This window comes from Apteryx rowi, unplaced genomic scaffold, assembly GCF_003343035.1.
Source record: "Apteryx rowi isolate R43461 unplaced genomic scaffold, aptRow1 scaffold_136, whole genome shotgun sequence".
Lineage (NCBI taxonomy): Eukaryota > Metazoa > Chordata > Aves > Apterygiformes > Apterygidae > Apteryx > Apteryx rowi.
Genome location: NW_020447597.1, coordinates 1,684,271 through 1,710,407, shown reverse-complemented (window position 1 = coordinate 1,710,407; position 26,137 = coordinate 1,684,271). Strand labels below are relative to the sequence as shown.

Below are 26,137 nucleotides of genomic sequence, written 5' to 3'. Positions count from 1 at the left end.
TTCAATTTCTGGTTCCAGTTTCTGAGGTGCATCCAAGGTCATGCTGAGAACAGACCAGAACCCAAATTATTGAACTCGCCAGTGAGTGGTGGGAGGTCGGGCTTCACTGGGCTTAGTGCTCAGTGCTGGGGCTGCTGCTGGTGAGGGTGAGGTGCTCTTACTGCTTCCTGGGGAGGAAAAGATGGCAGTAGGGGTCAAGCATGCAGCTGAACAGAAGAGAAGGGAGCAGTGATGAGGTTCAACTGAAGAAAAAAGAGGTGGGAAACACCACTCTAAACCTTAAAAAAAAGTTACCTCATCTTGTGAGTGACGCAAACAGAGCACGTAGTTATGGCAGGTCAATAGATGAATGGATAATCACGTTCAAATAATACGATTACCTTTGATCAAGAACTCAAGACTTCAGTGTTGCACCTAATTGTGCTTACAGAGGAAGTACCCTATTGCTATGATTTGGATTTTGCAACTGCATGCTCAGAGAGTATGGAAATATAACTAATCCCATTGAATAAAATGTTATGTGCTACTTTGGGCAGGTCATCTCTGGGTTTAAGTTATGTATTTGCACTGTTTTGTGCTATACAGCTGAAATCTAATGAGAAAGGCATATCAAGATTTGTACTATTGTGCACATCTTTTGTATTCAAGTAACAAGCTTGTTAGCAATTTTGACCCTAGTGGATTGTTTGTTTGTTTAGCTTTGTTAATAGTCAAGTTTGGGTATTTTCATTCCTCATGGTAATATTTCTGATCAAAGGAGTCTAAATTAACACCTTATTAAGTTTAAAAATATACATAGCTTCTATACTGCTGTTGTCTAATAATTGGTGAATCTAATGAGTGGTGAATATGACAGCTTTCTGGGAAAAAGTATAAAGTCTTGGCTTCAGCAGAAAACAAAACAGTGTTCTAGCTTTGCAGTGTGTGCCTCAGAATTCATTATTTTTCAGTGATCCCAGGAAGAAGAGCCTCTTAATTTATTCCCCAGACAGTCTGAAATCTCTCAAAACTGGAGATAATTGTGCATAGTACACAACTCTGGGGCAAGTAGTATGCCTTTTACTAGATGTTCATCTCTTACTGCCATGATTTGACTGATCAACAAAGATTCCACAGATTGTAAAATTCCAATTAGATAGGAAGGGAAGAAGGGACACTTCTCATGTAATTGCCTTTGCTTTTCTTCTGGATATGTCCTGCTTTGCTCAGTAAAGGAACAATGCATGCAAAGGGAGTTTGAGTAGTTGCAGATTGATTTAATTAAAAACCCGAAATACCTAGCCGCTGTCAGCAAGATCCAGTCTTAACCAACTAAGTAGTTAACAAAATTCAGTCTTTGATTAGAATTGTTTTTACTTAGAAATTGAATAAAATTATATTTAATGTTTTCAGATAATTATTTAAGGTAGTATCTGATCTAAGTAGATGGTCCGTAGCGCAGACTCGACTATGGTAAGGAGTTATACAACCTAATGTTGTATACAGCCTAGTCTAATGATTATGTTGTTTGTTTGCTGGAAAATGTAAGATAGTGTAGAGTGACAGGACAGAGTAGGGTACACAGTTGCCAACTGAAATTCTCCATGCCGTTTCTCAAACAAATGGTCGTGGTTGGTTATCTGCCTTCATGTTGTAGAATTCTTACGCTTCCAAATGGATACTGTGTCTCTCTTTGCTCTTCTTAATACGCTCCGTAACGGACCTTCCTCTTCACTGCTTTCTTCGGAGCTAGAAATCCCAGTGCCTAATTCTGTGCCGCTTAAAGGCCGTTCATATACTCCACTTCGACATGGGACTTCTTCCTCTTGGCATACTTGCCTGTGTGAAAACTTAAGGCTTTCATTGAAGAAGGCAGAAGCCATGCATTCGGCTGCTGTCTTATCACAAGCACATAGTAGTTTCTCACAGAAGCTCCAGCCAATACCTTAAAAAGAAGTTTTATAGTTAATATTTGAAAGCAGTTATAATTAGTCAATGTGTTGTCATGGGTAGATGAGCCTTTGACTCACATTTTCAAATGTTCCTTGAATATTTGACCCCAAATTCACATTTAGTCATCTAAATACAAGCCTGACGCTGAGGTGCTGGGCAGCTGAAGATCCAACTGGCTTCAGTTGCATTTGGGAATATTGGGACACCCAGAGCTGACTTGTGTCTCCAGTCATAAAATATCTGAATGTATCTCTCAGTCTGACCAGGAGCTTGTTCACAGCACAGTGATATAATAACCTTTATGTCAACCACAAAAAGTGCTCAGGTTTGGAGTGATCCTTACTAACACATTTTGTAAGCCCAATCTTTCTGTCTCCATGCTCAGCAATAGCAGCTCACAGGCACAATGGTATTCAGTCTATAATACTTCATTATTTTCTCATCAGAACATGAGAAATTTTCTCTCACCCAAACTTACATTTTGGCTTGTGATCAAAACATACAACTTCAGATCTTGAAATTCGTTCTGCGTGACATCCAAGTTTCTTAATTTGTTCCATACAACAGTGATGAGAGAAACAGCACCTAAAACAAAGAGCAGATGTAACTGGAAAATACTAAATCTTCCTGCATCACAGAGTACTTGCAATTATTTTAATTTCAATGCACATTAAAACTGAGGTACTTTAGTTTTCATATTATGAAAAAAAACTTTTCCGTTAAGAAAAAGAAAAAAACGGCAGTGCTGTTCCTACTATCACAGCCTTCTTCCTAATTCCTTTGGTATTCTATCCTTAAAAACAAACAAAAACTACACCACCTTTAATTTTTAGATATTACAGTAGTAACTACAACTGTAGCTGTGTATCTAATCCACTATTGAACACTTGAAGACACTTTTAAATATCGTTGCCTGAAAATCTGAAAATTTCATCACGACAGTCAGAGCCTTGATTAGGCTTGATCTAGTCTACTTTATCACGCATAGGCAGTCTGCCCTACCAAAAGCCACACTGTCAGCAGTGGCAAATCTCTGGGTTGCAGTTCAGGTAGTATTTCAGTCGAGCTGTATATTCCCTTCTGAAGGACAGCACAGCACAGACATATGCTAACTCCTCAGTTCATAAATCATATTCCAAACCATGCCTTTGCCATATGTCACTGCAACCCTCATCCTCATCTCATTTGATATACTCTTCCTGCGCTCTACTTACCTCCCATGATTGTCCCTTATTTTAATCTAGTTAGTAAGTCATCTCCAAAGAACTGATGTGTTAACAGAACGTTTTAGCCACATTTCAATATTTCACCTATGTATTTAATTTGACTTCCCCCCCCCCCCCCACAAATGTTGCCTGACTACTGATCTGTAGCTGTACGAGGCCCAACAAAAAGGCATCCTGATCTTGGTTTGTCCCTAGGCGCTCCCATAATCTTGGTTTGTCCCCCTAGGTGCTCCAGTAATCCCATAGCTAATGGCAGATTGTAGAAGAGCCCACACCTGTCCAGCACATCGATAGGATAACCACTTCCTTCTTGGCCACAGTAGCAACCATAAGATTCAAATTCCTGTGGGCATCGCTCAGTTAAACAGAACAGCATTTCTCCTAATTGAGCCAGCTCCATCTTCACTCTCCCATTTCCTCTCTCTTGCAGAAAGGTTAATCGTTCACATACTATAAAGAGAAAAGTGTTATTTGACACATCACGTTTTCAACAGTAGGGGCTGCCTTGTGACAGAAGCATTTCCAGAGCCATAACAACTTTTTTTTAAGATAACATTTTAATATTTCTAAATGATTTCTCTAGTCCACAATCTGTGGCTCTTAGAATTTATTAAACAGGTCAGTAGGAGAGGTGGGAGAAAATATAATTTATTGAAGAGAGAGATCCCTCTGAAGTTGTAAAATACAGGTGAAATCAGACTACAATAAGAGGACTCTGCATTCATGTAATCCTTCCTAATTAAATAAGATATTTCTTCTAGAATATTCAAATCTAGCTGAGATGGAAATGAGAATTCAGAACATTCTGGCTTAACTAATTGAGAAAATAGTCCTAACCTCTTGTTCTTGCACAGTGCTAACTGAGTAATGACTACACTGTGCTGGAAGAAACAGTTTTTTTTTTTTTTTATTTGAAATACGAAATATGAACACTTAGCATTAACGGTGTACTTGGACTAAGATATGCATGATTCCTTCATGTTCTGCTTACAAATTTGTCCTAATAAGGTTTAGATATGGTGACAGAAAAATCAGTAGTAATGTTGCTTTCTAAAAAGAAAATTAACAGTTAGGATTCTGAAGTGACACTTCAAAGAGAATTGTTTCCTGGTCTTACAAACCAAAAAAGACAGGCTTGGATTATCACGTTGACGCTTCTTAACTGCAGGTCTATTCAAGCTATGATGCCTTTATCTCAAACCGCAGAAGCGTATCCTGTTGTGATGGTTACTGTGCTGCCAAAGTCTTGGCACCTCTGCGTATGAACACTAGTGCCTCTGTGGCTTCACCCAGGCTGGAAGGATTGATATCATGGGAATTATCCCTAAGAATTGAGATGAGAATATGGTTTATGTCAAGAAAGATGATGTCAGGAGGGGATCTGTTTGGGCCTTTGCGAGGGAAAGGGCTTGGATGGGACTTAATGGTTGGATTGTGGGAAAGAAAGAGAGGGCTGCTTTCCCCCATGGTTCCTCCTTGCTCCCATGAGTGATCCTGTCTTCCCTTCTGCAGCCTTTGACTGAGTCTTTCTGCCCTCTTCCATGGGTAAAGCCAGATTACTTCCGCTGATAGAGAATTCTGCCTGTGTGCCTTCTTGGCTCTTTGATTGCTCGTGTTAATTCACCAGTAAAGAGTCCAAAGTTCATGCAATGCTATGCATGATCTAAAAGCTGATATTTTCCAATCAGCCTTTGACAGAAGTCTTGGATTCTTCACATCTGCTGTGTTTCTGTGGTCCTTATTTCCAGCTCTGGGACCACTTCTCTCTATTGGGAAGCCTAACAAGACGGATGAGAGTCTGAGCGTGGATTTACAGCAGTTGACAGGTCTGAAGCTTCTTAGGGATCTCTGAACTCCCAGCAAGAGTTGAAAAAGCATCTGAAATGATGAGAAGGAGACCAATGCTATCAAGCCTTCTGCAGTAGTCAGAAGGTCAGAGTGAGATACTGAGAGAAGTTCCTTTTATTGCTTCTGCTGCTTGTAAAATGAAGTAGCTCAAAGATGTGATTAAATTACTGTCTAAAAACAAAAGCAGAGAGAAACTTTCACTGAACCATTTTTGATCTTGCACTGTATGAAGGACATATTTTAACCTAATCATAAATAGCTCTTATAAGGGTTAATGCTAGAAGTGGTTATTAATAGATAACTAGAGTCCAAAATGAGCCAGTGGAAGGAGTTCAACTGTTAGAAGCCTTTGCAGATGGCTGTCTCCTGTTGTTCATATACGTACTAATATATGTGCATGTCTGTAACTGGTTTAGATATCTATAATCTCTACTTGTAATATACATGTACTTTTTAGTACAGAGGTAGCTAAATTTTTAATTAGATTTAACTGAAAAAAATTTCTGCATTTACCTTTTCCTGCAGATTCTTCAGGTCCTCTGTCAGACAGCGTAGGTTCCAGAGCTATTCCAGAGTAAACTGGGCTCTGGCCACCTCTTGTGGGGCTTGTCTCTGTAGATTGCATTGTGCACAGATTAGACTTATAAAGATTAGACTTGCAAAGCCAAAGTGTATATTCCGAACCAAATCAAGTGACAGTCTTCTAACATTTGTTTAATTCATGGTTGGGAGAGATTTAATTGTTCACTGTTCATTAATGGTCTGGTGAGTGTTTGACAGTGACCTGTTGTTTTCAGTGTTGAACATCTTGTATTCCATGTAATCTATCTTGATTTAGGGAGAAAATAGTGTTATTCTACATGTCTGTGAGAAATGCTGAATATTCAGATAGCCATGAACAGATATAGGGGGATTACTGCAAAACAGAATTAAAATAGATGTGATTCAGTCTTTACTTGCCTTTTTCTTTTGTCCTCACAGGTGTTCCTGCAGGAATATTCTCAGTGGGGACAATTTTGACTTTCGTTGAGCTAATATCTCCCGGGGATGAGGTTAGAGAAGTGTTTCTCTTTTCCACTGGGACTGCAGCTTCTGTAAATCCATCCTTTTCTAAGTAAGCAGAAAAACAGAAGACATGAATCAATAAACAGTAAGATTTCCATTTTAGGTAGCAGGTCAAAGTAATAGTGTAGAAGGACAGAATTTGTGTGAACTGAAAGCCATAGATAAAAACGTTCAAGATAAAGAGTGAAAAAACAAGGATTCTTTCTTCACATCTCTTAGCAGAAAAAAAGACGCTGGTTAAATAGAACCAGTGTAACTGCTAGTTATTTTTTTTTAATTGTATGTTTGTGTTGCATAGTCAGGTAAAGAGTTGTGTGAACTACTGAAAATAAGATGAATTGCTGACTGGTCAGCCTCACTGAGAGAAGTGCAAGTGTGATGTCATTTTCTGAGTAAATTGCTTTAAAAAAAAAAAAACTGTCAATTCAGATGAGGATAACAAACCTAATAGTTGTATTAGTGAAGGTAGAAAATGATTTGACTGATGCAAAGCTGGGCAACTAAAGGATTTTTGGGTTGTGACAACAAAGACATATCAAGGGGAAAATTAGTTGATGTTGAATGGAAACATAATTTTAAGAAGGTTCTTTTGAATCAAAATGAAATGCATATTTAGTTTTAGATGATCTCAAACTTTGTCTCTGACCAGGAATTTTTTGCTGAATTTGGGGACTATTGAAGATTTTCTTTCTTTTCTTTATTTTTTTTACTTTTTATATAAGCTAACTTTTAAATGAAAATACTGTTTTCAAATGAAAATCAATTTGTTTTACTTTTTTATAAGTATCCACATGAAGAATATAGCATTTCAGAAACAAAATACTTCATTTTAGAAGTGACTAAGAGTATAGTTTCCACATGTTTTTATCCCTTCCTTTTAAATTCCTTGGCTGAAATTATTAATTGGATTCAACTCAAATTCATTAAATTTATCCCTCTGAAGTTCTATTTTTAGTTTGTGTTGAAAATAGCATGTTTCAGGATAAAAGAATAGATTAAAAGAATGAAAGAACTAAGAGCACAAGGAAGCCTATGAAAGAATATAGAAAGAGATCAACAGCAACATAATACGGTTAACAGCTCAGCAAGGTGCACTTTTTATGCTACTTTGATAGTGATGCCTTAAAATGAAAGCAGTTACTGCTAGATGTAGATATTATAACTGGAGTTTGGGATATTCTGCTATCTTGGGATATTCTAGCTAAGAACAGATATTACAAATTATTTTCCAGTAGCCATGCAGACCTCCAGTGTGAGGCATAGATTTTCTGATACATTCAAGTTATCAGAGACCATCACTTACTACAGCAGTGCCATGATTCTGTATTACAGGTGGGGACATGCCTGCTATCCAGACAGTGTAATCCGAGTCAAAAAGGATTACTTTCTACTCTCCATATTCAGTGTTAGACATTTTCTAGTGCATTTCAGTCTGCCTGAATGATACTTTAATAAAAAAGGGGCCACTGAAAAATTCCAAAGCAGCATGACATGGTGATCCACTTACTTTTAGCTGTGACTGCTGGTGTGACTGTGCTCGTAGTGGTGATAACTGCAAAACATGAAATAGATTTTAGAGTAGGAAAGAGTTCTGTGAAATTGTATATAATAAAGAAGGGAGGTAAAATCAAAATGAGCCCTTCTGGCTGCAAATGCTATGAATGTATTTTAAAGGACCGTTATATAGAGAAAACCTTATGTGAATTTTTCACAAATACTTGCATCAGGAGTGCAAATGAGTGGCTGGGGATAAAAGACAACAAGTACCTATTAGTCTGGTTTTGTTGTTTGTGTAACTGCTGTCTGATTCTGAGCTAACGTTGAAATTAGCCTTGCTCTGAGGAGGCGGGTAGACCTGATGGCCTCTAGCAGTCCCTTCTAACTCAGACTATCCTATGATTCTCACCATGCATGGGTTTTTAACTATGATGCTTTCAGGTGATATATTGCAATGTCAGTCAAAGGAAAAGAAAAGCTAAGAGTCACTGGCCTTTTAATAAGGGGACTGGGTGAGCAGGAGCTGTACCTCTGTGGTCTCTCATGATAACTGGACAAAAAGCAGAAGCATCATGGTAGCGAGCTATATATTTCTGTAATGTATTTCTGGAGAGATTTTTATTATAAAGCTTAACCAACCATCATTATTAGCCTTATTTTATAAAGAAGGTAATTAGGAGGGAGAAACAGTGGTTTGCTCAAGGATGTGCAAGTCAGTAGAAGAACTAGAGGTATTATCTAGAAATCCTGATCAGGAGATATTTGTCTGTGACACCACAGAGCTTAATAAATCAACAAAAGTGTAATCACAGACTCTTTCTTACCTCCTGCTTTGGAAGTCCCCAGGTCCATCTCATTGGGCTCAAAAGAAATCACTGTTAAAGACAGAAAATATAAATTCAGAAAACAAGTGCCAGCATAGAGTCTTATGCGAAGTCAAATTGCTGAGAAGAGCTTTTGCAGCAAAGGAGAAAGACCCAAGCATTTCAGGCGCAGAGATTTGCTTGTTTTTCTCTGCAGTGTATTAAATGTTGTAGGAAAAGTGTTACCCATAAAATAATCTCATTGCTATGTTCAAATAATGTATTTTACACTAACAAAGAGGAAGCATAAATATGACTGCAATACTAAATCCATTTGACAGACAAATACACTAAAGAGAATTAGGTCTAAAATCTCACTATTGTACACAGAATGAATACCACATTACTCATGAACACCTTGTCTTTGGCTGCATTGAAAGTCAAATACAGATAGACAACTACAAACCCAAATTCTTCCCTAACCTCTGTTTTATTTCTTTATTTGATAAACTGATTTTCATTTTGATTAATTATAAACACAGCTATCAAATAATCCTAAAACTTATCTCTTCATCTTTTTGTGTGTTGTTTGCCTTTCAGTGGGTTATTGAATAGTTCCTAGCTTTGGCTTAATACAGTTTCCACTGTAGTCAACGGTGAAGCTCCTATGGGTTTAAATGAGGAGACAGCTTGTTTCCAAATATTTCCTTCAAAGTCTGACTACATATGTTATCCTTCCATAATTCCTAGTACAGGTTTTTATCCCTTGACCATATTTTGAGCCGTGTGATGAATTATGCCTGATTAGAGTGCATGAGTAATTGCTTTGGAGAAAGTAAAAGATTGCTACAGATGTGCAAATACAGGTGCACCCACTTACTGCCACAGGAGTTCTCAGTTTTGTATTACCAAACTCCCTAGCAGCAGCTAGAAAAACATGAACCCAGACTGGAGTTGTTGTCAGATGAAAAAAGCAAACACCACCACATATCTCATAAAAAAATTATTATCTAAAAAATATAGGACAAGTATGAAGGAACAAGTTAGCACTCACACTCAGCATAAAGGGTTTTCAGGTAGGTGTCATTGTGCATGTCCAAAGTAGCTTTAAAATCATAAGACCTATTAAAGTCTAAACCATTATTCCTTAATTAAAAAATATATATATATATATATATATATATATGATTTCATTATTCCAGATTCTCACTTAGGGCAGTGTTTCAGACTGACCCTCCACCCCTGCCCCTTCCTCCTTCCAGACTGAGGCCGCTGTTCAAGAACAGCAATTGGCAAGTGGAGGCCAGGCATTACCAAGCCACGCTGGGGTTGGGAGAAGCAGCAGACAAGGAGGATTGCTTTGCCCTACTGCTGGACTGCGTTGCCACACAGACGGGGCTACCAAATCACGGCAGAGCAAGCTGCAGCGGTAAGAAAGTAGGGCAAGCACCATGGCCTTTGTCATTAGCTTTTCACAGGAAAAAGGCAGCAGGTGTGACTAGTAATAGCACAAGTCCACCATGGTGCAGGTTTGAGAAAAGAGGGAGCTAACATTTCTGCCTTTTGTCCCACAAGCTTACCAGAGGAGCACAGTATGGCTCAAAACGTGGTTGTTAAATTCTTCAAAGGTAAGACATCCCCTCTCTTACTGCTCCCATAAAATTACTTCCGAGTTTCTCTAAGGTGAGCAGTGGCTTCGGTCACACCAGTCCAGTACGCATTGCTTGCGTAGTTGGCAGATGCAGAGTCTCTGTACATGACACAGTATGGCTTTGCTTGCTATAGGGGCCACACTACAGGGTGCATCTGCTAATTCAGGCCATGGACTGTCCCAGGCTGGACTCCTGCTGTAGCGGAATACTTTTGTCCCTAACCCACAATGAAATGATTAGCTGTAAGACAAATCATTACTGAATTACTGATTAAAACTAGCTGTAGATTTCCAAGATGATTTTGCATAGGATCGAAGCAGGGGCTTTATGACTTAGCCCACCCTTACTAGGTGTGCCCTGCTAGGGACATCCAGGCTTTGGGTGACTTCTCTCCAGGGCCTCCTAACTGGTACTGCACATCGTGCAGATAGGAAGAGAACACGACACCAGAACAAGGGTATTTTGAAAACATCCATTCACATATAAGATAAAACTAATAGCAGTTGATTTTAACAGGAAAAATGAAAACTGTCCAAGAACGACTAGGATGGGAATGGGGGTGCAACAGGTCGAGAGTAGGGAAGGAACTTAAACCTGGGTGTCTACACAGCAAGTAAATAAACCACCAAACTGTTGGCTGGCATTCAACAAATCACGCTCAGTCTTTCCTCATAATGCTGCTAGAGCTTGCGTAATTAAATGTCTCTTTAAAGACATAAGTACGTAATTGACTCTGGGGTGCAGTGGTTGGCACCCACACAGCACTCCTCTGCCAAAGAGCTCACCTGCTGCAACCTGTGTTTCCTGGGGGGCGGGGGGGGGGGGAAAGGTCTGTTTTGATGAAAACAGATTTTGTCATGGAATTCTCAGTATCAGCCCTTGGGAAAATTAGTGTAAACACTGGCCAGGCACATGACACACACACACATTGAAACATTGCACCCTGTGGTTCAGGCTTGAATTGGATCACCAAAGCATTATATCTACTTTTCTATCAATCCTTTTAGAAGGGCTGAAAGAAAATAATCAGCTTATTTCCTCTATTTTATTATTTCAGCTGCTGGGAGCTGACAACGGTGCTTTTTGCACTGTGAAGTTGCAAACCTTCCACGGATGCAGTAGCAGGCTGTATTTTGTCAGTTCCACGGTGAAGGATTTCTGCAAAAATAAAAACATTCTTATTCCAAAGAGTCATGGCTTACAACGTTCGTTAGATAGGTGGTTGATGTAACATGCTTAGAATCATCAGAAGGGGACTTATTTCTTAACATTTTTACTGTTTCGTTTGCTATAGTGTTACAGTTATTAAATGATATAAATATAGTAAATATCACTACATTTACCAATAATTAGGTTAACAATGTTGTAATACTGCACTAGTATTTATTGACTGCAAATACTAAACTCTACTCAGTGATGTACAGCATAATAATAATAATTAAAAAACTTAGTTTCTACCACAAAGAGCTTTCAGTCTAAACTGATCAACAATAATCATTCTTTAAATTCCCATTTGAGCTGGTACTTAAATATGTGGCCTATTGTAAAGATACGAGGTTAAGATTAATACTACTTAGACAAGTGCCTAGATTTAAACATCTAAGACCATTGCTGAAGAAGGGCCTTAAATGGGAATATAAACAGAAAAGGACCCACTTGAAAATGATTTTTAAAATGCTTTTAGTGTGTTTTCTCTTTTACTATTTCTGCATGAGATTCAGGGTTCTTTTCTGAATTCCTTCTCTGAAGAATGAATGGTTTGGCTGAAATTTTCAAGAGCACCCATGTAAAAGCTTGAGTCACAAAAATGCTGCTTTGGTTTATTAGGCTTTTTTTCTCTTCCTTTCATATTTTAATATCTTGCTAAAAATTGTCTTGCTTCTTGAAAAGGAATTCATTGCTTCCAAAATGCTCATGATACTTTTTCAGAGTATAAATTGATCTTGATTTAATACACTCCAGTTAAAGAATTAGAGATAAGCACATACCCTCCATGTGAAGCGTTGTCAGCTCTTTCATGCTATTTGTTTCTGAAAAAGAGAAAGCTCTCTCATAGACTCAAGTGTGAGAAAGGGAGACTGTAACCATTTAATCTGAATATTACAACAAATAAGGAGTTACTGAATTTATTCCCATTTATTCCAATTAAAGCAAATGTTAAAGAAAATGGTGGTATTTGATACAAATTTTCTCTGTAATAAAGAATCTGCCAAAATCATTTTCCTATAAATTGTCAGATAGAATTGTATTTTTTCAAAGACAGAAATGGACAGAACAGCTACACAGAAATGTAATAGCACTAAATAAAAAAGTGTCCTTCAAAGGGTTTTATACAGGTAAGAAATATAATCAGGAGCCTAAAATTAGTAGAGGTATTCAATGAGCTAAAATTGAACCTGTCTTTACCAGCAGTGGTAAAAGCAGCATGATTTTCTTGTTAACACCTAACAATTTCCTCTTTTTTTTGTACTGTGCTGCAACTACCATACTTTATATTAGAGACATCTGATCCCAGTGAAAGAATGCTGGCTTATAAGAAACAATTTTCTGGAATTGATGCAAATTTTTCTGTGGCATTTGCTTTTCTCTTGACTTGTTTGTGAGGGAATGCACAATCCAGACCTCTGTACRTGAATATCTGGCCTTGACACTGAGGTCTGTCAACATGATCTGAGGGACTTAGAAGAATTAGCATTGCTTTTTCATGTCTATGTCAGCTTGGGAGTTTGAAAACCTTCTGCCTGTCATGCTCTGATTGCTCCCTATGCATTAAGTTTTTGATCCAACCCTGTTCCCACAGGACATGTGTTCATACTCACAAGGCTGTAATTTCAGCTACAGAGGACAGATCAGTATATGAAAATGAGGATAAATATCCCCTTCATCTTTACAGGGGAGTCTTTCTTTCCAAGATGGAAACCAAGAAACAGAGCAGAGTTGGGTCTGTTTTTGCCCTTCTAGCTACTTTTTGCATGACTAAAGGGAAGATTTAAGCTTGCATTATTGTCAGTTTGGCATTTATGCTAGCTTAGTAGGTCACTAATCATCCTAACTAGAATCCAATAATTCAAATCAGAAGGGGAATCCTGAGATCATCTGTTCCAACTCACTGCTCAGAACAGTGCCAACTTAGAGCAGGCTGCTCCAGATCTTCTCCAGTCATGTTCTGACTCTCTCCTAAGATAGATATTTCACCATGTCTCTGGGGCCCTGTTCCAGGATTTGACCACCCTTAAGAGAGAAAGAAAAAAATAATAATTCTAATATTTAATTGAAATTTCCCTGTTACAACTTGGATCTGTTACTTCTTTCCCCATCTGTGTGCACCTCCAGGAAGAGCCTGGTTCCATCTTCTCTGTATACCCCCACTAAATAGTTGAAGACAGCAATAAGATCTCCCTGGAACCTTCTCCTCTTACGTCATGTTCTCCAGCCACCTAACCTTCTTGGTAACCTCTCCTGGACTTGCTCCAGTATGTCAATTAATCTACATTCTCCTTCTCTTTCAGTATTCATTTGAGTACCAGTAAATGGAAAGGACACATGAAATGGAGACTAGGACAGACTGCCAGATTTAGGACAAGAAACCATCATGCTAATGCTTCGTTCTCTTTGAATCCAATTTGATGCCAGTGGAAACACTGACAGCAGAGAGCAACAGGTCAGATCCTTATTGTTACCTGTAACCAGAGATGGACAAAAGGACACATCCAGGCCATTCAGGGAAGAGTTAATATGTGCATTCAGAAAACATTCAATAGCATCTTTGTCACAGTTGCAGAGGAGCTCTTCGCAGGGATCCCCAGACTCTGGAAATAAAACAAAAATCCAGACAAGGTGCTATTGAAATATCTTCTTCCGCTCTCTGCTTTTCTTCCCTGTAAGGTTTGTGTCTATATTCAATAGCGCATACCTATTTATACTGTGTTTCTTCAGTCAGGGAGGTTGAACTGAAAAATGATATTAAAATAGATAAGGCATTTAAGAACCACAGTCCACACATGCCAAGACCTGTACCAGCATTGCATGGAATACCTCCTGTTATAATGCCGCTGTCTCTGCCCTCACTGGTGATTGTCWGCTTGTTCTTTCATTTATGAATGCCTTCTGGCTGCAGCTCCAGCATTAGTGATATTGGACATGGAAGTTCATGCAAGGTCATATCATAGCCATTCAGGGCTTTCAGCATCTTACCAGCCATGACAGCATGAATTAAAATTGCCTACTTGCTTTTTGGGCTGAGGATGGAAAATTATGGGTTATAATTTTATTGACATAAAAAGAGACATTTGAGGGTAAAGTTATTTGAGGAAAAATGTTCGTCCTCTAATTAGAGCAGGAGTGCAAATATAGTGTTTTAGCAGTTTAAGCCACATTGCTGTGCCTTACCTAGAGGTTTAATAAGCACTCCATCACTCAGAAACAATGAATCAGGTTGTCTGTCTCTCTAAACAGGATGTTCTAGCTCAGCCAAACTTTATGCAAGGAGCAGATGCACAGTGTTATTGGAAAGGGTGAACAGGGTGATCATAAGGGTTCTTTAGGCCTTAAAAAATCCACTCTTGTATCTCAGGTATGTATATGACCCTGTGAACAAAGAATTGGATACCTCAAAGTATATAAAAGTCAGTCCCTGTAGTTTCAAAAGGGGGAACTGTTTTTCAGGTGATTGCCTATCACCATCTGCATTCCGGATCTATGGAGAAGTCCCGAGCGAAGCTCAATGGTCCTGCAAAGTGAACACTGCTAACTCAGGGACACCTCAGCAAAAGGCTGCCTGTAAGAGAGGAACGCTGGCAAGTTTCTAGCTATTGGGCTTCTATTTTCATGTTCAATTGAGCTTTGGTGCCTCCATATATTCCAATTCCAGGTGTATTCAGACCTCAGCAGAGCACTTACTTACTCAAGAATGCAGATATGGAGGTGGTTTCTGCTTAACTTATATATGACTTTTGGTAGATGCATCAAAATGAATTTCTCAGTCATCACAAGGCTCCAGTATTATGCTGTTGCTACAGATTAATCTTACCACAGATCAACTTTTCAGTAGGGCAGCTGACATCTGTAGAAATCTTTGATGGGTCCCATGTGCACTCCATCTCCATTGCTTCCTCATAGCATTTGCGGTGTTGGAAACAGCAGCTTACAGAACAAAATGACACAAAGTTCAGGCACATTAGTTTCCTTTCAGTGGAAGGTTGTACTGCTGTGTTCTGGCTGTCATTCTTATACAAGAATGCAAAAGATGCCAAAGGAGAAAAAGGAGTCCTCACCATGGTCCCTAGACAAAAGAAAGTCTGCATACTGGTTTCCACTGATTCAGTCTAGCAGGCTAAGTACAGCTGGATGCAAAACTCAGCTCCTTCCCTTGTCTCTGTGTTGCAGCTGGCTGCTCACTGAGGCAATGGACACAAGGCACAGAAGATAAGCCCCACAAAGCAGGTCCTAATGCCTAAGTGAGGCGCTTGGGTTCTCTGTGCGATGTTGAGGGAGAACGAGCACTACAGAATGGGATCCAGAAATCTCAGAAAGCCAGCAGGATGTATCAAAAGGAGGCCTCTGGCTTTTACCTCTCAGCTTACAGGAAGGTGGGTGAATCGCAGCTGTATATCCTTTCCCAGAGCTAAATGCATAAGACCTCTCTCATGAGGCAGGGTAGGAAGTGGTGTACTTGCATTTAACCATCAGTTCAGTGGTTGGAGTGACCTGGAGGCTATGGGAGACCATGCTTAAAATTCTCTCCTGCTGTGGAGACCTGAATATTTACAGAGACTCTGCAGGCAGTTTAAATGAGAAACCTACTATGAGTGCCTGAATATCTACCCACAATAATGTTAACTCCCTGTCCCACAGCTTGGATCTAGAGCTCTAGGCTCCAGTCCTGGCACAATTTCTCTCACTGCAGATTTGGAGAACTACCCAGGACTTGATGTTCATGAAGGGTTAATTTCTCTGCATTGCCTTGTGAATCACCATGCCTCATCATGACGTACACAAATGTGTGCGTTGTTATCCTCTGCTTCTTGTACTTTTTCTACTATGCAACAATCAATTAAAATGCACCATTTAGCCATGGGAAGGGGTCCTGAAATCCATTTCTCACRCCAGAATAAAGCAGCTTTGTCCTACCACCAAATTGCAAAGGCAGTCAGGAACCTTGTGTTTTTCTTACACTCTTGCTGTCATGCAACCCCCAAATGCCTGCAAGGCCACATTAGCTGTGAATAGCAATGAAAACTCAAATAAAAGAACAAGCTCTTCATCAGTCCTCTCTTCAGCTGTTTTTTTCACAGGCAATCCAACTACTTCTATATTATAGCAACATCTGTGTGCACTGACATCAGCTATAAATTAAATGCTAGTAAAACAGCCATCATTTACCCAATATAAAATTGTTGCATAAATTAAGCAGGAGCTTGCTGTTAGATTTGGATTGAAATGTCCTCATTTCAGTGAAAGGGACTCAGAAGTTTGGTCAGTTCTAAAATTACCATTGGCCTTGTCCATGTCAAATGCAAAGATAACGTTAGCACCCAAAAAAAGCACCCGCTACGAGGAAGAGTTAACTTGTAATACACAATGTAAGGTGTTGACTGTAATTTAGCTCATGTRGTGATTTTGTTAAATACTCAGTGAATATATTATTACGTATTACCCATGGTCCCGCATATGCACTGTACCTGCTGGTGTACAAAAGTACTTCTGCACTGATCAGAGCAGGGAATGCACACCTCCCTGTTCCAGGTTCCCGTCAGAAGGCTACACTTCCTAGCCCAGCAAATATTAAACTTCTCTACACAACCAGCAAAGCCAGCCATGTCCAAGCATGATCAGACTTTGGACTTGGTGAAAGACATCAATGATAAAGTTTTCTCAGGTTACCAGCAGAGTACCAGTGTTCACAAAGAGCTTCATGCCGGCAGGCTGGGGAACAGGTCAGTAGTAGGTAGTGTTTAACTGCATGAAACAGTCCACTGGCCTTTCCTTACGGGACACGGGCAGCTAATGGCTAGCTTTACTGTTGAGGTTCATTTGAAGAAGAGGGTGTATTTTGTTGGGGTTTTTTGTTTGTTTGTTTTGTTTTTCCTTGTTTGCTTTATAAGCAGGAAGCATCAAAAGAAGCTGAGGAGGAAAGTAACCRCTTGTTATCATGAACTTTCAGAATCCAGTTTCTTGGACTCCAGTATCTCCGCTGCCTGTTARCCATTTTGCTCCCTGCTGTAACCTGGTCTAGTGAAACTGGTAATGCATCAAACAAATTTGGGAACAATACCCTCCAGAAGAGAGGCCCTGATGGTTCTTCAGTGCCCCAAACCCTTCTGAGACTTGTTTTAGAGATCTGACTTTAGAGATTAGCCTGTAAGCTCCACCTGGAACAGGCTTGTATCCAAACAGCTCTGATGAAATATCACAGCAGCCACTCCACTCTCTGCCTGGTATTTAGTGAGGCTTAAGCATCTGGAAGCTTCTCTAACTGCATAATTACTCTAAAACTACCTGTAGTCCACATATCTTTAGATCATTACAGTTATATCAACAGGGCTACACTTAATCAGACAATTTACTTACCCTTTGCAAGCAGGGGATTCTAAGGTGTGAATTGTCCTCTGGACACATTTCTCTTTCCCCGTGGTCTATGGAGGCAGACTAAGCTCCTAATTTAGATATGTCAGTTAGCTGCTCTGTTACATGGGATAAAGTTGGTCTTATGGGTACAAATAATCCCTCCTGCCTTAAATGCCTACRATGAGCTGTTCAGCCCATTTTTTGGGAACTTCTGCAGACATGGCAATGCCAAAGCCTGAAGTTTATAAAACCRGTTTCTAAGGAAAAAAACTAGGTGAAAAAAATGCAACGTGTGAACTGTCTCTCAGAAAGACRTGTATTAGCCACCTGTTTGGAGAGTCTATTTAACTAAAGGCATATCTTTGTCAGTGGCAAAACAATAATCAAACAGTCTACACTCATTGCAAACTACAGTGGGATTGCCTTGCTGCTAAGGAAACCCAGCCAAGGGACTGCTATCCTCTAAAAAGACAAAGTGACTCTGTGGATTTTTCTCAGGACAAAACAGCTGACAGTTTGTTCTGCTGTTGCTGTATTTATGCCACTGYGCATTAAAATGAAGCTGAATGAAGAGAAAGCCCAGGTGCTCAGCTCTTCAGGTATCAACTCATTGAACTGCCTCAAGCTCTCATTTCAGCATGTCATCATGTTTATTCAGAAAACCTTTCATAAGAAGTCCCATGGCTTTCTTCCAGTAGCAGAGTTAAACCTGCATTTTCCCAGCCATCCCATGCTGGAAACTGAATGGATTCATTTTCACCCTGCTGTAGCCATTAGGTCTTTCTAAGCCCTTGTTGCATTTGCTCAGGGAATCATTACAGGGCATGGCTGGAAAAACCTCTGTCTCAGCTTAGCCRAGGATGGATCTTGGTCCTCTTCAAATTTCTTTTCTCACCTCCAAATGGCATAAGTGAGTGGCCATTTAATTTACCTGATCTGATATTACAGTCTTTCYTACTAGTCCAGTCAGGGACTGGAGTAGCAGCTCTCTTCCATTCACTGAAGATAATGGTGATCTTATTAGATTTGGGATGGTTTTGTTCACAGTGCTAAGTAGTTGGAAGAGCCATTGAACTATGTTGTCCTTCATTTTGCTTCTCTGTGCCTAGATGCTCCAGTGTCTTTTGTCCTTGGCATGTATGTAGATATTTAGAGCAAGATTTATTTACTTGACCTCCTAGCTGCTACTTGAAGAGGTACATAGCTGTAACCCGATTCTCTGGACACTAAAATCCTCCTAGATGCCTACATTTCCAGTAGAGTCCACTATATGCTTACATTGCTGGTGGTGACGTGATATTGCACAGCTCCCAATACCAACAATTTGGTAAACCTGTAAGTCTATTGAGATTAATATTCTTCCACTTCTGTTATTGAGAGGGCCTCCAAGTTGTGGCACTGGAGCATKGTGTAAGTATGAGACAGAGCACAAATAAATGATGAGGTTTTGTTCATGAAGATCTGTTCAGAGTTTCAAGACCTCTGGGTAATAGATGTCAAAGAAATGGATATGGTGTTTATCTATTCTATTGCTTAGTKGTCACTCTTCATAACCAGTTTAAACCAGCTGTGCCACCAGGATTGCACTGTTGGAATTATATGCAGTTGTGTGAGACTCTGCTTTTATTTCTAAGAAGGGAGTATTTCTCCATGTCTAACTATGAGGAAATAAAAGAGAAACCCTAAGCTATGGAAAAAAAGAAGGAAACAGATGGTCCTGTGCTATAGATTATGACTGATGCTTGAGTCGTGGGCTCAAAAAACAYCTAGCATATCATGAAATGTAAACGTTTCCTCAGTGACATGGTCTTATATGGGAACCTTGACTTCATCTGGTTCCATGACACACTATTATTGGGTGTCTACTCAGGAAAAAGATGTCACTCAACAGCAGATAGGGACAGTGTTGGACTGGCTGAATAACTAGAGCTGGAATTCTTTTGCAGGTCATATCAGACACTTCAGGTTGCAAGTGAGTGATGACTAGATTAAACAGAGCTGGGTGGTGTGGGAATTATCCTCTTAACAAATCTTCCACTTTCTTACAACTGTCCTTAAATTGTCAGGGTGTGTCATGCTTCCRATCATCAGAGATGAGAGCACAGCCAGCCAGCCAGGCCAAGAGAAGAGTCCTCACGGAATGAGACTTACCCGTCTGCTTCATCCACGGGAAGCCCTTCCATCTCAAACCGGCAAGAGCAACCATAGTCTTCAAAATCCCTGGGACAAAACCCAGTAATACACTTCATTTTGTTCACAAAATTGAGCAGGGCGGGGAAGTTGGTGAAGATGGACTGCAACCAAGTGAAATGAGAACCCAGGCAGTCTGAAAGGAGAACAGTCATAAAAGCATGGTGAACAGAGGTGAGACAGATTTGGGTGACATGGAGGCAGCTTGAATGCCTCCATGTTAGCATGAGAGCAGGGTCTAAACAAGACCACACAGGAGCGCTGAGCAATGGCTGGACACTCAGCAGTGTTTAGTATTATAATAGTCTCTGGGCAAATCTACAGCCTCAAAAATCCCCCTTCCTTTTCAATATATATAAAAGTAAACTCCCTAGCATTTCTATTCAGTGCTCAAATACAGCTGAAACACATACTTACCAAAAAATAKTGCAACACTTCCCACGTTTTGAAAGACTCCATTGAAGAATGTGGCATTGTCTAAATGAAAAAAAAAAAAGAACAAAATGCTTCTCTTAAAAAAAGTAAGTGAAAAGAACTGTCCCCCCAACTGCTCCCATCTTGCTTCTGTTGTTATCAAAGATTAAGAAGCATGTAGTAATTACAAACTTTCCTGCAATGCAGCACTCBGCTTCTGGAGTATGAATGATTCCCCACTGCAGTGCAAAAGCCTGTSCTCGGTAAAATGAGGGATATCTTTGGCTTAGTAAACTTGCACTCATGATTCAGGGGCCCCAGTTCTCCTGTGCTGATGTCCCTCAGTCATGTTGTGGCTGACTGAGACCACTGAAGTCAGGTGCAAGTAAAAGATGAATCAGGGACAGAAGTTGCTTCTTTAACATTGACATTTTTTCYAACGTGATGGATCCAGATTATTAAGCAAAGCTGGGAAGAAACAGGTCCTGTTTCATGATGCAATAGTGCACTGCCATCCTTTCATGGCCTGCAATATTGTAGAAAGTAAAGCTTAAATCMTTCTTACTTAAGAATCTTTCAGGTGTGTTAAGAAGCTCTGGTAGAAAAGCTGGTGGCTCCAATTCTTGGCCTCCTACCTCTGCAAACAGATATGAGAAGAAAAAGATTTTAAATTTAAAAATTGATCATCTGCTTCATTATTGCACATAAACTGCATGTTTTTTGAATACCTTCCTACAATAACAAGCTGATTCGACAGAGAGAAGAAACAGTTGCTTAGCTCCTCCACACCCAGGGAAGCCCAGAAGAGTGCTGATAAATGACCTTGGCTTCAACATGAAAATCAATCATCTGCTAAACTGTGGTATTACTAGGGAGGATGTGCTAATGTTCACATTCCTGTGCTCCACTGAACACTAATGCTTACTGGGATTACTTATTACTGTACAAAATTGCTTTATTTGAACAACTTCTTGCATTGACCCAAACACTTCTATTCTGTAAATCAGTGATTTTCACTTATTTGAAGTCAAAATGCTGGCACAAAATCTCTGTAAGTGCTTGCTGTCACAGTGATCTTCAACCTCAATTTGATAGTGAGACACCTTTTGTTTTAGATATCGTATTTCTTACTCTGCATTTTGCTTTGCTGTTTCACCAGGGTGTATAAGGATTTATTGTCTAGGTATATGTGTTTAACTTTTTTCAAGCTTGCTGTTCACTTAGATAGTGAGTTGGGTCTACAGTCTACACGGGCAAAATTATAGTGTGCTGTATGATATGCAGTGTTAGAAAAGAGAGTCATGATCAAGAGCTGAAGCCTCTCAGATTGGTTTCTCTGAGTCCTTATTGCCTATGCTCTCTTCCTATCACTATTTCTTTCTCAAGTTAACACTTTTTTTTCCTTTTGAAGCTGCTGCAGTAGATTTACCATACTTTTGTTTTTCCTATTTGCCATGTCCTGAATTAGGATGAAATCTAGTGGTTGGTCTCTTGCTTCCAACACTTTTTCCCTGTTCTTACCTTTGGCACAATTTTGGGAGATAATGTTTTGCTTTGGATTTATTTACCCTTGACATTTTATTACAAAGAATAAAAAAGTCAAGGGTATCTAGTGGATCAAGGATCTAAAGATCAAAGAAAAAAAGTAATGTTAAACTCATGGTGAAGCTTATCTCTCAGAATAACTGGCATTAGGAATGCTGTCCATTTTTCCTATGAAAGAGAGACATGGAAACACATTACTAAAATTCTGGGAAAGAGCTGGCAGTTATCTTGCAAATCTGTTGCATATTCTTTCAATAAATAGAGGTGTTAGACAGGGAAGTAGTGGGTTTTTTGTTTGTTTGTTTGTTTTTGTTTTTTTAATATAAGGCTTAACTGGATGCTCAACAAAGGACTAGGAAAAAAATAAGACCTTTCTAGATTGTATATATGGAACTTCCAGGGATCCAGGAGTTCATTATAACTTCTGTGGAGTGAACAAGAGGTTGCTGGTAAAGGTCAATATACCTCCAGCAATTAATTTCTCAAGTCTGGCGACAAGATGTGGATGTGGACCAGTGAGGGTAGGAAGAGGCACTTCCTCTTATGTTATTGGTTCTCTGCAAGTGTTAGCCCCAAGGAAAAGCTTTTGGATGGACAACAATCCATCAGAAATGTCCTTCGTTGCAGCAGGTCCATGTGGAACGGACTGCTTTTCACAAAACAGAAAAGGCTTCTCTRTAAAGGCTGGCCTTTTTGCAGAATTAGAACAACTCTGTTGAAAGCTTGACAGCCACAAGGAATTCAGATTCAAGCAAAATAATTATGTAGCTAGCAAAACAATTACCATTAATGCTATATATTCACACGCACATTAGACTGTACTTTAGAAAAGCTGTCCCTTATTTTCTGGCTTAAAGCATGTATTTCCCCTGCAATGACAAACATCCTCCCCAAGCCATGTTCTATCAATTGTATCTAGAGTCAGCTTTTGAAATATCACAGATCAGCATAGCTCAGACTCTGTATCTATTGAGCCATTGATCATTTAGTGCTTTCAGTAAAATTTTGAAAACAAAACTGAAAATCCTGTTGACTTGAAATGAGAGTGTGCATGTAAGTCATTTCAAAAACTCTGGTCTGCATTCCTGAGACTAAAGCTGAATACAAATGATAAAGCCATGTTATAAGGCTGCTGGAGAGATATGATTGTTCCAGCATCCTTCATTTGCACTTAATTCTTCTCAGCAGACTTAATTTGCACGCATCCAGTTAACACACAAATATCTGAAACTCCCTTGGAGCAAAATCTATACTGCAGGTTCAGCTGCTTGGGAAGCCTTTGGCACTTCTAATCATTTTATTACTAAGAACAATATTTCTAATTGTCAGTGAGTCAAGATCAATGAATCAACGTTTGTTAACAAGATTGCTTAATTTTGTTTTAATTGTGGGGGGAGGGATGATGAGAAAATACTTTCTGGATGAATCGTTCCCTCTCTCTCTCTCTCTCTCCTTCCCTTCTGCTATCATGTCTTTTGGGACTAATGTTCCTATTTTATTCCCTCTCTAGCCAGTGAAAGACTGCACTACAAAAAAATCAATCCTTCAAATCTCAGAATGCCGCTGTGAGATCAGCCTCTCTCGAATTTCCCTAAAACGTGCTAAGTGACTTGGCTCATGTCCTACAGAGACTTGTATGATACATCAGCTCGTAGGCTACCCAGTTATATGCCTTATCCACAAAATTTCCTTCGTCATTCAGTAGCCTGTTGCTACTTGGACAGTGCTTCTCAGAAGTTTTATCTGAACAAATCCCATCAAAAAAATCAGTGTACTTTCAGTTGTTTTTATAATCATGGCCAATTAAGATGTCATAATATAGGACATGGATGCAGCACTGTTCTTAGTCATTATAAACTTTGGGGAGCAGAAAACTTGATTGTTCTGGGGAAAATCRGAGTGCAGCAAACCACACTTATTTAATTTATCCAAGCTAAATTAGATTAGTTTCTTGCAAAGCTACTAGTTCATGCACAGATATTTGCTTCAGTCTCAAAGTAGAGATTGACAAAATGGATCCCACACTAATAAAAATCAAGAATCCTCTCCAAACCTAGAAAAGCGCTAGGGCAACATTTCAAATCTTTGTGCTTAGACTGGGTTTCTTAGAAGGTGGGCGGCAAGAATCTAAAAACTGGCATAGCCTCTTGGCAGAAAAACCCTTTCAAATGTTATGTCATAAAAATTTCTGAGGGCCCCTGTAATAGGCATTATCAATATAGAGTCCCCTTTACATTTGGGGAATAAATACCCTTTTTTTTTCCCCCCCTGGATAAATGGTGTAGGTATTTCTGCATTTTCTATCACTACARCTGGAAAATACTATTATTCTTACTGATCTCTATCTCTGTAGTAGGGATCTTGATGTTGAGCTTCATTAATATATCTTCCCATGTGCTTTCTGTTACACCAGTTTTCCCCTGACTTCTAATCCATGCCAATCCTTAGAAGAGAGGCAACTGCTGAAGTTGTAGTAAGTCAGCGCAGAATTTTGTGTATACCAAGTTGCCGAGTTTTCTTTTCACTTCAGAAACAACCCCACAGAACAACCAAAAATGGTCTTAGACCTTCTAAGAGACCTTTTCTTCACCTGCAGACTGTTTCTCATAATGACATTCCTACACAGTGAAGGGATTGCAGAAATCACCCTGTTTGCTTATCCCCATCACTGGCTCAGCTGGAACTTATTCTCCAACCAGCAATAAAAGCTAGATTTATATGAAGAAAAAAAATATATTATTCAAAGTAAAATTTCAAGGAGGAGCTTTATATTATACATCACTTGTGTTTCAGGACCCACTGAATGCTTTGGAGAATTTAGATAATATACATTTAATGACTAGAATCTCTGCATATATARTTTGTGAGGGTTTTTGTTTGTTTGTTTTTTTACTTTAAAGGATTTACATCATGACCAAATGCCAGCAGAAATCTCCAATTTTGTTTATGTTTTAAGCCCACTTAATGTTTCTTGCTTCACTACAAGTTCTGAGAGAAATATGTTTTATAACTACCCTCTAGTGACACTTATTAAAGCGCGTCTGGGTGTTGAACAAGTAGGTTTGGAGGGTTAGAAGGCTTGCTTCTAAAGGYTTGTTTCCAAATGCATGTACTTGAAATAGTATTTAGGCATAAATGCCAAATAATCATAAAAATACATGGCCACTTACCACTGTACAACACCATTGGCATAGACACCAGCAGAATTACAATCATTTTTGGTTTAATCCAAAGGCAAGAAAAAGTCACACAGCAGACTGGTGTGCCTGATGAATTAAGTAAAATATTACACAAAATATTATATCTTAAATCTGAGAGTTGGAAGACATTAGCTTAGAAAATCATTATTTTGTACCCTGGCCATATTTCTGCTTAATTCAATGCCATTTTTACCCTTATCATAGTAACTGCATGTATTACACCAAAGATGAGCTTTATGTAAACTCCATTTTTTTTCAATACCGTCTATAAACTTGATTGATTAACAATATTTATTTAGGTATTGCTTTAAGTCAATAGGCTGTTCCAAAGTTCCGCAGACAGGGAAAGTCCATTTAGCCACTGTTTTCAGTGTACTTGAAGTTTCTTTTGTTTTGCAGTTTTCATAGCTTATATGATCTAACAGAACATTCAATTAATTCTTTACACTCTTTTTAAATGCAGATATTGTGAAACATTGTACAATCGAGCTAACAATCTGGAATTACTTCTACTGAAACCAGCTAATCTGCAATCCATTATATTAGTTTGCTTCACATCATTTAAAAATCTCTCCCACTCTGTAGTCAGACATTCACTTTGTGTAAAGATTTATCTAATGTMTCATATATTTTCCTAATCATACATACTATATTGTTTGGGGATCTTCAAGTTCTGGGTGCTTGTCCTTTCAGAAATGTGTATTAGGCATTCTTCTGAAGTCAAAAGCTTTGCACTAGTATTCATTAAATGATAAATAATAGATTGGTTTCATCCTACAGTCACTGTTTACCCTAAATTTAGAATGATTTTCTAAATCAGGCATTGAATTTTTTATAGCTAAACAAATGAGCATTTACTTATCAGTTTTCAAATACGTATCTACTGTTGATTATCTGMTCCCCTAAGTATAAGGTCAAATGTTGCATTCATTTTTATTAAGAAAATCTTGTAATATTTCATCAGGAAGTGAGGCTATAAATCTAACAGCTTCAATTATTTKACTTCAGTCTGCTATCCCAAATCTCTTGCCTGCACATTAGTCTACAGATCCACAGTCCTAAAYAGTTTTATTCTAAACTGTTTTCTTCCTGATTCCTGTATTATAGAGTGCATCTGGAAAAGCTTACCTTGAGGAATATTATTCGAAAGCRGTTGGATGGAGGACAAATGGATTTCAACAAAGTCACTACTAACTGAT

General features: G+C 39.0%; 1 protein-coding gene across 1 annotated transcript; it reads right to left on the bottom strand.

Moving 5' to 3' along the window:
* Window positions 1–1,615: 1,615 nt before the first annotated feature.
* On the bottom strand, window positions 1,616–24,954 carry OC90 (otoconin 90). Its single transcript, XM_026057044.1, is given in 15 exon segments — window positions 1,616–1,673; window positions 1,675–1,924; window positions 2,411–2,517; window positions 3,434–3,608; window positions 5,520–5,618; window positions 5,967–6,116; window positions 8,062–8,118; window positions 8,393–8,443; window positions 11,128–11,181; window positions 13,704–13,832; window positions 15,053–15,165; window positions 19,741–19,915; window positions 20,197–20,256; window positions 20,759–20,824; window positions 24,909–24,954. Coding segments are annotated over 15 exon segments (1,590 nt in total).
* Between the last annotated feature and the right edge of the window lie 1,183 nt (window positions 24,955–26,137).